Source organism: Anomaloglossus baeobatrachus, chromosome 5 (assembly GCF_048569485.1).
Source record: "Anomaloglossus baeobatrachus isolate aAnoBae1 chromosome 5, aAnoBae1.hap1, whole genome shotgun sequence".
Classification (NCBI taxonomy): domain Eukaryota; kingdom Metazoa; phylum Chordata; class Amphibia; order Anura; family Aromobatidae; genus Anomaloglossus; species Anomaloglossus baeobatrachus.
The window spans coordinates 185,387,859-185,403,245 of NC_134357.1; the positions used below are offsets into that span (position 1 = coordinate 185,387,859).

Below are 15,387 nucleotides of genomic sequence, written 5' to 3' on the forward strand. Positions count from 1 at the left end.
CTACGCACAGAGATTATGATTGTCCCATAGATTTAGTACAGAATTCCCGACACCCCAAGGGTAAAATTTATAATCTTTCTGGTCCAGAGCGTCAAGCCATGAAAGATTATATAGCAGACAGTTGACAGAAAGGGTTTATCAGACCATCTAGGTCACCAGTCAGCGCTGGATTCTTTTTGGTTGATAAAGATGGTGTTCTCCCTTGTATTGACTATCGGGAACTAAACGCTATTACTGTAAAAAATCAGTACCCTCTGCCACTCATCCTCGATCTCTTTAACCAGTTGATAGGAGCCGGGGGTTCACAAAGCTGGATCTCAGGGGTTCATATAATCTAGCCCGCATCAGAGAAGGAGATGAGTGGAAAATGGCATTTAACATACCAGAGGGACACTACTGTCTTTCAGAACTTTGTCAGTGACATTTTCAGAGATATCTGTGGTCAGTATGTGGTGGTCTATCTGGATTGCATCTTGATTTTTTCTCCTGATGCTACATTACCATTTTTTCCCCCAGCACAGTTGCACCCTCCCCATTGAATGTGGTTAGCATGTTAATTAGGTATTATCATTACACAGTGGGGGGATTTATTGTGACTTTGATTAACCTGAAAACACATGTGTTAAAGAAAAACAAAATTACACATTCTAAAAAATGAATAAACACACTAGTATTTTGCTGAATAAAATGAGTTTAATTTTTACTTGTTTGATTTCTAATTTATTTTGGTTTACTATAAAGCCATAGATTCTTATTGCTTATAGAAGTTGAAGCTTTGGGATAATTAGAATATAGATGATTCTGACTGACTAAAATTCACAGATGATAAGATGCATTTCATCACAACTCTTATCATTCCATTTTCCATTGTCAGACATTACAATACAATCTTCCTTGCCAAGGTCATCATTTGGTTCTTTATCATTCCAGTTTGAATATTTTATCATTTCCCCATTTGGATTCCTGAAACTTCCCTCATTCCCAATGGCATTCATACCCAAAAATGGGGAAAGCTTATATTCTTTAACAATTTCAAGCACAGCATCATTTTCCAACGTATCCTGTGGTGAAGCCAGTTGACCTCCTGCTTTGGTGCAGGCCGCTTTTGCATTATTGTAATTGGCTTTTTCACCTCTTGAAACAAAAATCTTATCACCAGCTGCTGTTGCTCCTTTGTAAAAAGTAAGAGCTAAAATAAAGAGAAAATAATTTTATTATACTAAATTAAATGGGTAGTAAGCAGAGTTATGATAATAGTGTCTTATGTAATACTTTAGATTACATTTTAAATATAAGGTAGTGTTTTTCTATCTTGGTATTAGCCACAGGTGTAGGCAGCTACAAATTCACTTTTAAGCCAGGTTCACACATCTGTAGTTTTGGTCAGAGTGCTATCGGTCACAGTACTCCGAGACCAGTCTAAAGGCCGCCTTACATGGAATTCGTGATGCACATCCGCCCGTGTTAGCAATGTTGTTGCGTTTGACACCTATGTGCGATCGAAAATCATCGCAAACACGTGCAAAATCGCTAATCGTTGACATGCTCCCCTATTCCCAATTATCGTTGCTGCTGCAGGTACGATGTTGTTCGTCACTGAAGGAACGAGGAACCTCACCTTACCTGCGGCCGCTGGCAATGAGGAAGGAAGGAGGTGGGCGGGATGTTCGTCCCGCTCCTTTCTGCCCCTCCGCTTCGATTGGGTAAAGGATCTTGTAAAATATTAAAATCTGCTACTGTAAAATAAAAAAAAAAGATTGTACACAGATTATCGGTGAGAAAAAAATCATTCCACTTTCTGGATTAATATCAGACCAATATTTTTATACTGTCATGTCGCCCGAGCCTTATGCTGTCTTCAAAACATTAGAGCCCAGCTGCCTCACATACTGTACCTAAGAAAATACCTTTTACAAATGACCCATGCCATAAACCAATCAGCGCTGTCTAGTAAAATGAGTGTCTCCGGTTTGTACTTCCCACTTAGGGCTCATGCGCACATAACTGCTGAATATTCTGCAGCGATTTGACAGCACATGTGCGCGTCAAATCGCTGCAGAAACACTGTGTAATGGATGCAGTTTTTCTGTACAAAAAAGCTGATTTCATGAGCTGTGGCTTCTGCCCCCACCATAGACAGAGTGGGAGCTGCATCCATAGTGCACGGAATAATTGACATGCTCAGTTTATGAATGTCGCGGGCGGGGAGGACACCATCGCTGTGGCGCTCTCGCTAACGCTCGGGTCCGGCGCTGCTGCGATGGCTGCTTGGTGGCTCGAGCGGTGGGCCGGATTCGGGGACTTGAGCGGTGCTCCTCGCCCGTGAGTGAAAGGGGTGGTTGGTTTGGGGGATTTAGTCCGTGACGTCACCCACGGTTCATGGTGAAAATGGGCACCACCGCTGCTGGTGATGGGGATCCCGGGAGCGATGGCAGGGAGCAGCTGGGATGTTGTTTTCCCCCTCCGTGGGTAGGGGTCGGTGGTCCCGGGGCCCAATGAGGTGACGGGGAGGCAAGGTTGGTGAGGTGCAGGGTTGCAGGGACAGCGCGGCGCGGTGCCGGATGGCACGGGTGTACTCACTCAGCAAGAAGAGTACAAAGTAAACCAAACGGCTGGATGGACGGGTCCCGCAGCTGGCTGCAGTGTCCCTCCCCGGACAGGTGATGGCGGCTGTCTTTCCCTGCACCCTGATGTTCTTCTGACTACTATGGATTCCCAACGGTAGTCCGCTCCCCGGTGTATGGGTACCGGAGGAGCCCGTTTGCCCGCAGACGCTGGCCCTTGGGTCTCTAGCCTTAGGCGGTAGCTGTTACCATCACGGTGTGGGCGGTTGCCTTCAATCGGGTCTTTGGCTGCTAGGAAACCCCTGGGGTTCCGGTCGCACTCGGATTTGACTATTTGTCGGCGGCTCCAAGCCTGGTCGGGGTCCGATGGCCCTGCCTGTGTGTGCTGGCTTCACTTTGCTCCCCGGTCGGTACCGGCGGGCCGTCGCCCCTCCCCGGTCCTACGGTTCCGCGTCGATTCACCACTCCTGCAGACGGCCACCACTGCCTGCCGACCTTGCTGTCAGTGCCTGGGCCACAAACCCAGACACCCAAGTGTTCACTCCTCACACTTCAACCTCCTGAACTAAACTGTCACTTTTCCCGCCACCAAGCCTGTGAACTCCTCGGTGGGTGGAGCCAACCGCTTAGCTCCACCCCACCTGGTGTGGACATCAGACCCTGGAGGGAGGCAACAAGGGTTTTGTGTTTTGCAGGTGTCCCTGTCTGATGGGGGGTGGGGTGTTTGTGTGTTATCTGTGACGACCTGGCTAGGCCAGGACGCCATATTCCCCCTTGGTGAAATGCAGACTGTCCTCGGGCTGCCCGTCCATCACCGGTTTTATTTTTCTTTTCAAAATTGTAAAAATATAAATAACATGTAACATTTCAAACATATAAGCATTTTTGTGAGGACACTTAAACGTTGCACATATAAACATTTTTACTGACGGACGGACGGATGTCTTCCGCTCTCCCACCCAAGCAACCTAGCCCTGATGCTGCTCCTAAGAAGTGGGCAGCACCCCTTGACCCCAGTCCAGGTTCAGGCTGCCCGAGCGGGAACGGGTACGGTTACTCGCACCCGGCTGTCACTTCAGGGACCCCACGTCCTTGGGGGACCCCTGACCCACGGAGGATTTCCACCGGTCCTGGTGGTGGCCAGGCCCCAGCCTGCTCTGCTGCGGCGCTCTTCCTCCAATCTGCCTCTCCGGAGGCGGCTCCAACAGAAAATCACCCCTCAACTTATTTACAAGCCCACAAGTTCGTGGGTGGCCTGCCAGTTCTCGGCCATGTCCATGAGTAGTCTCTCATGCAGGTGGTAAACACAGGGTCCCTCCTGGGACAACTTTCCACAACGGCCGGAATAATCACATGTAGACAATCAGGTAATGTTCACGGTTCATTAAAGTCATTCAATCAAACTGCTGAGGGTCCCAACGGGAGACAACTTCTTGCAACGGCGGACCACTGTCCCTACTTAAGGTCATACTCCTGCAGGACCTCTTCCTGCTCCACATCCGGACGACTTGGTGGAGGAGGGGGCTGGGGCCGAATATGCTCACTGTGGCTCTTCCTCTGCGTGACATTCAGGGCAAACCAGCCCCTCTCCCCACAATGGCAGGTGTAAGTCACTAGGTCGCCCGGCAATAGATCACGACCTAGGTGGCCCGTGGGGAGGTGCGAATTGACATTGCGGCGGGATATGAATACTTCGGCCTCCAGGCCCGGCTCATAGATGAAGCCGAACCCCCTCCGTTGGTCAAATTGCCGGACTTGACCCTCGTACACTGGGCCCCGCACCCGAAAGGTGGCATGACGGAGTGCATCTTTATCTCTGATCACCCTTGCCATCACTTCTGCCCTCTGCTGTTCCCTGGCGGCAATCTCCCGGCCCAACGGGTTTGGTTCCCTTTCCCAGTATGAGGTGTTGGCAGACCCCTGCGCCCGGGTCGGGCCCCGCTGGACCACACCCACACTGGCCACTACCGGTACTTTCTCGTGGGGGTCCTGCGGTGTCGTAAACTGTACTGCTGCTTGGCAGTGGTGGCCCGGCGCAGCCTCAGCCGAGGCGGGGGACTCAGGGTTCGCTGACCTCACCGGTTGGGCCTTCGGGCCAGCAGCGGCCGGTTCTTCCACGGCCGGGCGGACTGCTGGAGCCGGGACGGTCTCAGATGTGGCCATTTCTGGGGCCGTCAGCTTCTCATCACGGACGGCTACTTCCCGCGGTATCTTCCAGGGCAGCGGGAGAGACGCAGGCCGTTCCCGAAAGATGCCCCCAGGCCGGTCCTCTAGGGCGGACGGGTTGGCTTCCGCTACCGGTGTTGGGGGTAGCGGACCGAGCGGAGGGGCGACAGCAGCCAGTATGGATGGCGGGAGAAGCAGGAGGGTGAGCGGGCGTAAGCCGGGCCCCTCAGCCACAGCAGCAGGTCCTTCTTGGACACAGAGGCGTGGCTCACTTACCCGCTCCTCCAACTCTGCCTCCACCTCGCATCTCCGCACGGCCAGCACCACTTCCTCCATCTCAGCCACCCAGTGCTCCATCAAGAACCGAACCTGGGCTTGAAGGCTGCAGCACATCTGTGCGGTCCGGGCTTCCACCCACGCCGCCATTCCTAGCGTGGGCTCGGGGATTTCCGCGTTGGACGGGACATCCTGCATGACTGTGTTTCAGGAACCAATTGTTTGCAGAGTCCTGGCGTCCCCGCTCTTATAGCCTCGGCTACATCAAGCAGACACACTCTCGCGCTCCCTTGGTACTCTTCAGCACTTCCGTTTGTTGGGGCGGGGCTTCGCTTTCTCGCCTTCCCTGCTCGGAGAAGATGCTCGAGTGGGAGATTTTCGCGCCAAGATGGCGGCGCTTCAAAATTTTCGGCCAGACACCGCCGGCGGAGATCACAAGGCGCACTTCTAATGGTAAGTAGATGGGTTCATTCCTGTTCGTGACGCCAAGTTATCGCGGGCGGGGAGGACGCCGTCGCTGCTGCGCTGGATGCTCGGTGGCTTGAGCAGTGGGCCGGATCTGGGGACTCGAGCGGCGCTCCTCGCCCGTGAGTGAAAGGGGTGATTGGGTTGGGGGATTTAGTCCGTGATGCCACCCACGGTTCGTGGTGAAGATGGGCACCACCGCTGCTGGTGGCGGGGATCCCGGGAGCGATGGCAGGGAGCAGCTGGGATGTTGTTTTCCCCCTCCGTGGGTAGGGGTCGGTGGCCCGGGGCCCAATGAGGTGACGGGGAGGCAAGGTTGGTGAGGTGCAGGGTTGCAGGGACAGCGCGGTGCGGTGCTGGATGGCACGGGTGTACTCACTCGGCAAGAAGGGTACAAAGTCCTTGGTAAACCAAACGGCTGGATGGACGGGTCCCGCAGCCAGTTGCAGTGTTCCTTCCCGGACAGGTGATGGCGGCTGTCTTTCCCTGCACCTTGATGTTCTTCTTCTGACTACTATGGATTCCCAACGGTAGTCCGCTCCCCGGTGTATGGGTACCGGAGGAGCCCGTTTGCCCGCAGATGCTGGCCCTTGGGTCTCTAGCCTTAGGCGGTAGCTGTTACCATCACGGTGTGGGCGGTTGCCTTCAATCGGGTCTTTGGCTGCTAGGAAACCCCTGGGGTTCCGGTCGCACTCAGATTTGACTATTTGTCGGCGGCTCCAAGCCTGGTCGGGGTCCGATGGCCCTGCCTGTGTGTGCTGGCTTCACTTCGCTCCCTGGACGGTACCGGTGGGCCGTCGCCCCTCCCCGGTCCTACGGTTCCGCGTCGATTCACCACTCCTGCAGACGGCCACCACCGTCTGCCGACCTTGCTGTCAGTGCCTGGGCCATAAACCCAGACACCCAAGTGTTCACTCCTCACACTTCAACCTCCTGAACTAAACTGTCACTTTTCCCGCCTCCATGCCTGTGAACGCCTCGGTGGGTGGAGCCAACCGCTTAGCTCCACCCCACCTGGTGTGGACATCAGACCCTGGAGGGAGGCAACAAGGGTTTTGTGTTTGGCTGTTGTCCCTGTCTGATGGGGGTGGGGTGTTTGTTGGGTGTTTGTGTGTTATCTGTGACGACCTGGCTAGGCCAGGGCGCCACATGAACGCACGGATTTGGGTCAAAATTTTAGCATCCAAATCGATGCATTCATAAAAGCAACGTGCACACATCTTCATAGATTTTACATGGGACGCAGGATGCATGCATTTACGCTGCAGTACAATACGCAGCGTAAATGCATGCAATTACGCAACGTGCGTATGAGCCCTTACTCTGTCTCAGAAATTACCATCCTACTGTCTTGATTGATGTGAATGAATGATGTCTCTTATGTCATCCACAGAATGTAATCAACCCTCTATTTACACAGTAGGGTAAAGGAGCTGCACTGGTACAACAGAGTCTGCAGGGAACAGAGGCAGTGCCGAGTCTAGAAACAACAATAAGGCAATGTGGCATTGCTTAGCACACAGCATTGGAGAACTATAAAATGTATTTTCTTGGATTTGATGGGCACTTATGTACAGGTCCATCCAAAGATGTGTTTTAGGTAATTTTGTGGTGCTGCATATTTTCACTGAGAAAAAAAATGCAGCATCTTGCTGTAGGGAATTGAAAGTATTGCCCAAACCCCCTTGAAGAAATTTTAATGTGTGTAAAGCAATGAACTAGTTTGAATGTGGCTTTCTGTGATTCTTAACAGATGTGCATTTGGTCAGGCACATGTAGGGTTAATACTTGAACCTGGCCTAGAGTGGGAGGAATTATATGGGCAGACAAGAGAACTGTTTACTTGGAGTGGATAGTTAGAACTGAGAGGTCAGTGGTGCAAAACCTAAGGTTGTAGGCCCCCTTCACACATCCGTGATAAAAATGCACATTTTCATGGTCCGTCTTGTACATCCGTGTGACCATCCGTCTATCCGTGTGTTTTCCATGTGCTGTATGTGTGGCTATTTTTTACGTCCATGTGACGTATGTGTGACCGGTGCAGAAAAAAAACAGATGATGTTGTAATTAAGGGTTTTTATGTTGAAAATGTGTGTCGAATTAGGAATTAGAGTTTAAAGACCTGTGTTTACGTAGGGGCCCATTCTTTCCAGCAAAATCAACACACACACAAACACCTTCTCTACCAAACTCCAACACTCCACTCAGGAAGTGCACACCAGAATGTACAGAATGTAATAAAGGATTACAAAAAAGGCTAACAAAGTTATTCTCCTTGGTACAAAAAAAAACGCACACAGATGACACACAGATGATACAAGGATGACATACGTGTGATTCTGTGATTTTCATGGACCCATTGATTTCTATTGACCCTAAACATCTGTCAAAAATAGCACACAGACACACGTCTGTGAGAAAACACGGATGTGTGTGCAAACTTGTTGATTTTAATGTGTCTGTGTATATCCATGTCTCTGGTACTTAAGAAAATGGATACGTACAAATTACTTATGGATAGCAGGTTGCAAAGTGTCTTAAGTGGGAAGTTATCAGATATTACTGTATGTCCTAAGGACTGAGGAAACATTACGAGATACATGTTAGGCCTCTTTCAGAGGTCAGTGATTTTGGTACGTATGTGCTAGTTTTTATACATTCCAGAATCAGTGACATAAGCAGACCCATTATAATCAATGGGACTGCGCACACATCAGTGATTTATCACTCACCGTGTCTCCGTGCAGCGTACACGCATGTCCATTTGCTTCTCACGGAGACATGTTCATTTTTTTTCTGGCACCAATGATGTCCCACGGACCACACTATGGTGAAACACGTACCATAAAAATACAGACATTGGAAATAAAAAACTGTTTAAACTCACCTGTCTCCAGCGACGCTGTATTCAACCTCTGCTCTCTGCAGTTTCCTGCCCGGCCAATTACTGGCATGCATATTCAGTTATGCAGGCACAGCTGACTTGGAAGTGGCTGCAGACGTCAGACAGCGGCGACCGCATGCTGCATCATTGGACTCTTCAGCACCATGGACAGCAGGAGCGGGGACCGGTGAGTTTATCTCCATGTGCAATCATGTATCACGGAGCAAGGATCACGGATTACACATGGACAACCCACGTGTGCCATGAATTATGGCACATGGAGGGTCATATGCGTTTTTAACCCGTCAGTGAAAAACGTCCGTGTTTTTCACTAACGTGTGAAACAGGCCTTAAGCCTGCTTTACACGTTGCAATTAGGTGTGCGATCTCGTATGCGATGTGACACGCCCAGGTTGCATATGCGATTTGATGAGATCGCACGTAGTTTGTTTATTTGCTGTCACACGAGTGTTCGTATCATGTGCGAAATTGTTCAATTTTGTGTTCGATTCTTTTGATCATGTGTTCTGTGCCGTTTTCCTCCCTTTTTTTTTTCCACCCAGACAGATGCAAATATGCTTCCAAGTAGACACCCTTTTTTTTTTCTTTCATCCAAGCAAACCAACAATTAACGCATTTACGTGATTAAATTGTTTAATAATCCACACCTAAAATAATTACGATTACTTAGTGTCTATAAAAGGCTTTCAAAGAATGTCTAATCTGGGAAACCACATTCACCATAACGCATGTGCGCACAATTTCTTATAATTAGGATGGGCGTATCAGTGTCACATGAAACGACACAACCCCCTCACCATATGACATGCAAAATATGGGAGGAACACATCGTATGAGGGATGTCACGCGCTTCAATTGAATTGGTTCGTGCAACAAAACGTTCAATGCTAGAGAAATTAACGATGTGTATGCGATCAACGTATTTCCGTTCAATCTTGATCGCACGTAGGTGTCACACGCAAATACGTCACGAACGGATATCGGATATGCGTCACTTACAACTTGACCCCAACAACGGATTGTAAGATCTATTGAAGCGTGTAAAGCAGGCTTTAGACAGCAACATTTGATAGACTGGAACCCAGGCCAAGGAGCTGATTAAATGCTATAGGGAGAGAAACCCAGGGGAAGTAGAAGGCCTATGTAATGGAGGACAGAAAGAAATAGACTTGTATCAGCAGGATGCTAGTGATCAGTTGACTATGGTGAAAAGGAACCCAATTGTGTATATTAAAGGAAATTACCTTCAACATATTGAGACATGAGATCCGGGAGCTCAGGGTGCATTGCAGCCAGGAGTTTGTGACATACCAAGAAGTGACTTTGCAAGTAGCAGTGAGGAGTCATACCAATGTGACCTGCCTAAGGGAAGCCTCACAGGACAACTGAGAACTTTGAGTAGATGTGAGTTGCCGGAGTGTCATATCTCGACCAGTGCAGCCCTCAAAAGGGAAAGACGAAGGCTCCCAGGAATGTTATGAGAAACAAGCACAAGAATTGTAAGAAAGAGGATTTGTCATTATATGTAACTGAGAAGCATCAATGCCTACTGAAAGTGAAGTGTCTGTGAGATTTGGCACCTATTATTATTGATGTGAATAGTTTCACTAGTAATAGTAATAGTTTCTATAGTAACTGTAGTGCCACCTTTTGGACATAGCAATCCTAAATGTCAAAAGTGACCCTTTAAAAGCCTTGTCATATGACTTAGGATTTATGCTAGATCAGAACCTCAATTTGCAGACATTGTTTAGGGGTGATTGCCCCTCATCAGTGCAAAGTATGAGATCCTGTGTGACTGGACCATCAGAAGCCGAAGAGTAATATACAAACAAAAGGGGAGAGACGAATACCAGAGTCAAGAGTGAGGATACAAGTCAGGGGCCGAGAAGTCCAAATACAGATAAGGGAGGAGGACTAACAGGTTAGGCCAGATGAAGATATTAGACAGGAACAGGTAGTCAGGGACCAGGATGGCTGATGAACGGGGGAGGGTACAGATCAGGACACATTAGCAGGGAGGCAGGACAGGTCGGGACTCGGGAACACTCACCAGAGTCAGCATACGCGCTGCAAGGCAAACATATTACTGGCGCTGAACCATAGGTTTAGCACCAAGATATACAAATGTGGTCAAAATTGTTGGTACCCCTCGTTTAATGAAAGAAAAACACACAATGCTCACAGAAATAACTTGACTCTGACAAAAGTAATAATAAATAAAAAAAATCTATGAAAATGAACAAATTAAAGTCAGACATTGCTTTCCAACCATGCTTCCACTCACTAAATTTTAAAAAAAAATAAAAAACTCATGAAATAGGCCTGGACAGAAATGATGGTACCCCTGAAAATAATGTGACAAAAGGGACATGTTAAATCCAGTTGTTTCCTCTAATTAGCATCACATGTGTCTACAATCTTGTAATCAGTCAGTGGGCCTGTATATAGGGCTACAAATACTCACTGTGCAGTTTAGTGACATGGTGTGTACCACACTCAACATGGACCAGAGGAAGCGAAGGAAAGAGTTGTCTCAGGAGATTAGCAAGAAATGTATAGACAAGCATATTAAAGGTAAAGGTTATAAGACCATTTCCAAGCAGCTTGAAGTTCTTTTGACTACAGTTGTACATATTATTCTGAAATTTAAGATCCATGGGACGGTAGCCAACCTCCCTGGACATGGCCGCAGGAGGAAAATTGATGACAAATTAAAGAGATGGATAATACAAATGGTAATAAAAGAGACCAGAGACTTCTAAAGAGATTAAAGGTCAACTTCAAGCTCAAGGAACATCAGTGTCAGATCTCACCATCTGTCAGTTTTGAGCCAAAATGGACTTCAGGAGAGACAACCAAGGAGGACACCATTGTTGAAAAAAAAAATCATAAAGAAGCTAGACTGGAATGTGCCAAACTACATGTTAACAAGCCACAAAGCTTCTGGGAGAATGTCCTATGGACAGATGAGTAAACAATGGAAGTTTTTGGCAACGCACATCAGCTCCGTGTTCACAAATGGAAAAATAAAGCATATCAAGAAAATAACCCTTTCCCTAATGTGAAACATGGAAGAGGCTCTGTTATGTTCTGGGGCTGCTTTGCTGCATCTGGCACAGGGTGTCTTGAATCTGTGCAGGGTACAATGATATCTCAAGACTATCAAAGGATTCTAGAGAGAAATGTGCTGCCCAGTGTCAGAAAGCTTGGTCTCAATCACAGGTCATGGGTCTTGCAACAGGATAATGACCCAAAACACAGCTAAAAACACTCAAGAAAGGCTAAGAGGAAAACATTGGACTTTTCTCAAGTGGCCCTCTATGAGCCCTGACCTAAATCCTATTGAGAATCTTTGGAAAGAGCTGAAAGATGCCGCCTGGAAAAGGCAACCTTCAAACACGAGACAACGGGAGAAGCTTGATCTTGAGGAGTCAGCCAAAATACCTGTCGAGAGGTGCAGAAGTCTCATTGACAGTTATAGGAATCGTTTGATTGCAGTGATTGCCTCAAAATGTTGTGCAACATAATATTAAGTTAAGGGTACCATCATTTCTGTCCAGGCCTATTTTATGAGTTTTATTTTTTAAAAATTCTGTGGAAGCATGGTTGAAAAGTAATGTCTTACTTTCATTTGTTGATTTCCATAGATTTTTTATTATTACTTTTGTCAGATTCAAGTTATTTTTGTGAGCATTGTGGAGTTATCTTTCAGTAAACGAGGGGTACCAACAATTTTGACCTTGTGTAGTGTTCCGACATCCGTAACGAGGCAGAGGAAGTTAACCCCTGACATGACCAGGCCGGAGTTGGGAGAAAACACAGCAGGGAAAAGCCGTCCTGAATCATGACAGTACCCCTTTCTCAAGGGGGGCCACTGGAACCCCAGGTTTCCAAGGAAACCTTCTCTGGAAGGCATGAACCAGTCGGTCAGCATAGACTGATTGTGCCAGGACCCAAGATCAGTCCTCAGGTTCGTAACCCCTCTAATCTACTAAGTACTGAAGTGAGCTGCGGACCATACGACAGTTGACAATGTGTTCCACCTCATATTCTGTCTGCCCATCAACAGAAACAGGAAGGGGGGAAGGGAGGATGTAGAGACTCAGCAGGAGAGGGAACGAATGATTTAAGAAGGGACTTGTGATATACATTGAGAATCCAAAATGACTTGGGGAAGCACAGACGAAAGGCCATGGGGGTAATAACCTCGACGATCTCGTATGGACCAATAAACTTGGGACCCAGCTTAGCGGATGGAAGTCTCAAACGGATGTTCCTGGAAGACAGACACACTTTGTCCCCCACCTGAAAATTAGCTCCAACGGAACATCGTTAATCGGTAAAGCTCTTTTGTCTGCCCTGGGCAGCCCCAATGTTCCTCTGTATCTCCCTCCAAACCTTCCCCAACCGGTGGACTGCCGAATCAGCCCCTTGGCACCCAGAATCTAGTCTGGAAAATTCACCAAAATGGGGATGATAACCGTAATTACAAAATAATAGGGTGGTGCCAGTGGACTGGTTAACTCGACTATTGAAAGTGAATTCAGCCACAGGCAATGAGGAAGACCAATCATCCTGCTGAGATGAAGCCAGACACCGTAAAATCTGCTCTAGTGACTGATTGGTTCTCTCAGTTTGCCTGTTGGTCTCGGGATGGTAGGAAGATGAAAAGGTTAATTGAACACCCAGTCTTTGCAGAATGCCCTACAAAATGTGGAGACGAATTTGTCAGACACAATTTTCATAGGGACACCATGCAGCCACACAACATGTTCAATAAACAATTTAGACAGTGTCTCTGCATTAGGTAGTCCCACCAAGGGAACAAAGTGCGCCTGTTTGCTGAACCTGTCCACCACCACCCACACAACATTGGTCTTACCATTGGAGATAGGGAAATTGGTGATAAAATCCATGGACAAATGAGTCCAGGGTCTATCCGGAATTGGCAACAGAATCAATTTCCGGTTGTGGGAGACTTTAGAATGAGCACACATATGACATGCCGACACAAACATGGCAACATCAGAGTACAAGGAGGGCCACCAACACAACCTGACAATAGCTCTCCTAGTGGCCGAGACAGCGGGATGACCGCTAATTTCGGAATCATGGAACTCCTGGAAGACCCTTAACCTAACTTCAACAGGAACAAAGAACTTGGTATTGGATAACAAAGGAGGAGCAAGTGACTGGACACCACAAATCTCAGACTCCAATTCGAAGGACACCCCCGCAACAACCACCCCTAGAGGATACACTTACTGTATTTCTCTTGCTTTGACAACACTAATTGTTTTTTGGTCCTGCCAATAAGGCATATTTGAATTTGAATTTGATTTGAATTTGAAAGGAGGAAGGAGGTTCGGGGGTGATATCAGATCCAAGCTGCATGATAAGGCATCAGCCTTAATATTCTTGGAACCGGGCCTAAAGGTGATGGAAAAATGAATAAGTGAAAACAAAAAGCGACCACCTAGCCTCTCTAGGCGTTAAACGTTTGGCAGACTCGATGTAAGACAGGTTCTTGTGGTCAGTGATCACCATAATCCCATGAACAGCCCCCTCCAAAAAGTGCCTTTATTCTTCAAAAGCCAATTTTATGGCCAACTATTCACAATTTCTCACATCATAATTCCTCTCAGCGGAGGAAAACATTTTAGAGAAAAATGCACTTGGTCTTAAATTGGTAAAAGTAGCTGGTCCCTGGGATAACACTGCCCCAACCCCCACCTCCAAGGAATCCACCTCCACAATAAATTGTTCCAAGAAATCAGGCTGAACAAGCACCGGAGCGGTCATAAAAAATTCTTTTAGCCTCATAAATGTTTCTACCACCAAAGATTGCCAAACCTTAAGATCAGCCCCCTTGTGGGTGAGATCAGTGAGTGACTTGACCACCTGAGAAAACGCCTGATACATTTTCGGTAATATTTTGCGAAACCCAAAAAATGCTGCAGGCCCCTGAGATCTCTGGGTTTAACCCAGTTAATAATAGCTTGTACCTTACTGGAGTCCATACGAAGTCAAATGTCAGAAAGGATAAACCCGAGAAAGATTTCTTTGACACAAAAAATACATTTCTCAGTTTTCACAGAGGGAATTCTCCCATAACCTACTAAGTACTGTATGTATAAGACCAATGTGAGACTCCTTGTTGGATAAAAAAGTGAGAATATCATCCAAGTATACCACAATAAAACACGCAATGAGATCAGAAAATACATCATTCATGAAGTTCTGAAATATAGCAGGTGCGTTAGTAAGACCGAAAGGACTGACTAAATTTTCAAACAAACCCTCTGATGTGAGAAATGCCATTTTCCACTCATCCCCTTCCCGTATGTGAATGAATTAGTGGCTCCCCTGAGATCCAACTTGGAGAACCCCTTTGTTCCGGCCAACTGATTATAGAGATCAGGGATGAGTGGAATCGGATAATTATTCCTTACTGTAATTTTATTCAGTTCACAAAACTCGAGTCATGGACGAAGGCCATGAAAAAACTATGCAAAAAAAGTAGAAAAAAACAGAAAATATGAAAATAGTATAACACTCAAGTATAGACCCTGAAGAGTTACAGCTGCAACAGTATGCTAGCTGGTTAAGTGTAACAAAATTGCAAAAGTGAACTGACTGAATAAAATGTAGCCATATAATTTTATTGAGAACATTTCCGACTATATATACCTTTTTTCCGTTGCTCCAATTTTGATTTAAGAGAGTTAAATGTTCCAAGTAAAGTTGACATTTGAATTTTCAAAGCTTCAAGTTCTGAAAAAACAAACAAACAAACAAACAAAGCTTTGTAAGAGCAATCTGACAACTTTGAATAAAATAATTTGCATTTTGGTTGACAGAAGGCCATCAGTAGATAGGCTTTCACCCAAGGCAAAATATTGAATGTACTGCCCTCATATTTAAATATTTTGGCCAAGGAAAAGTGAATTGTTAGCATCAGCAACAAATCCCCCGCCTACCCACCTCCAGCTACTTTTAATTTAACTA

The 15,387-nt window shown here is 47.0% G+C and overlaps 1 protein-coding gene across 1 annotated transcript in view; it reads right to left on the reverse strand.

Annotated features, from left to right (window-relative positions):
• Positions 1–673: 673 nt before the first annotated feature.
• Positions 674–15,387, reverse strand: part of LOC142309854 (pulmonary surfactant-associated protein D-like) — a 103,453-nt gene continuing 88,739 nt past the window's right edge. Inside the window, exons 4-5 of the mRNA XM_075347311.1 lie at positions 15,070–15,153; positions 674–1,189 (exon numbers count right to left, since the gene is read on the reverse strand). Coding sequence (XP_075203426.1) covers positions 810–1,189; positions 15,070–15,153 — 464 coding nt within the window. The 3' untranslated portion in view covers positions 674–809. The remainder of the gene's footprint in view (positions 1,190–15,069; positions 15,154–15,387) is intronic.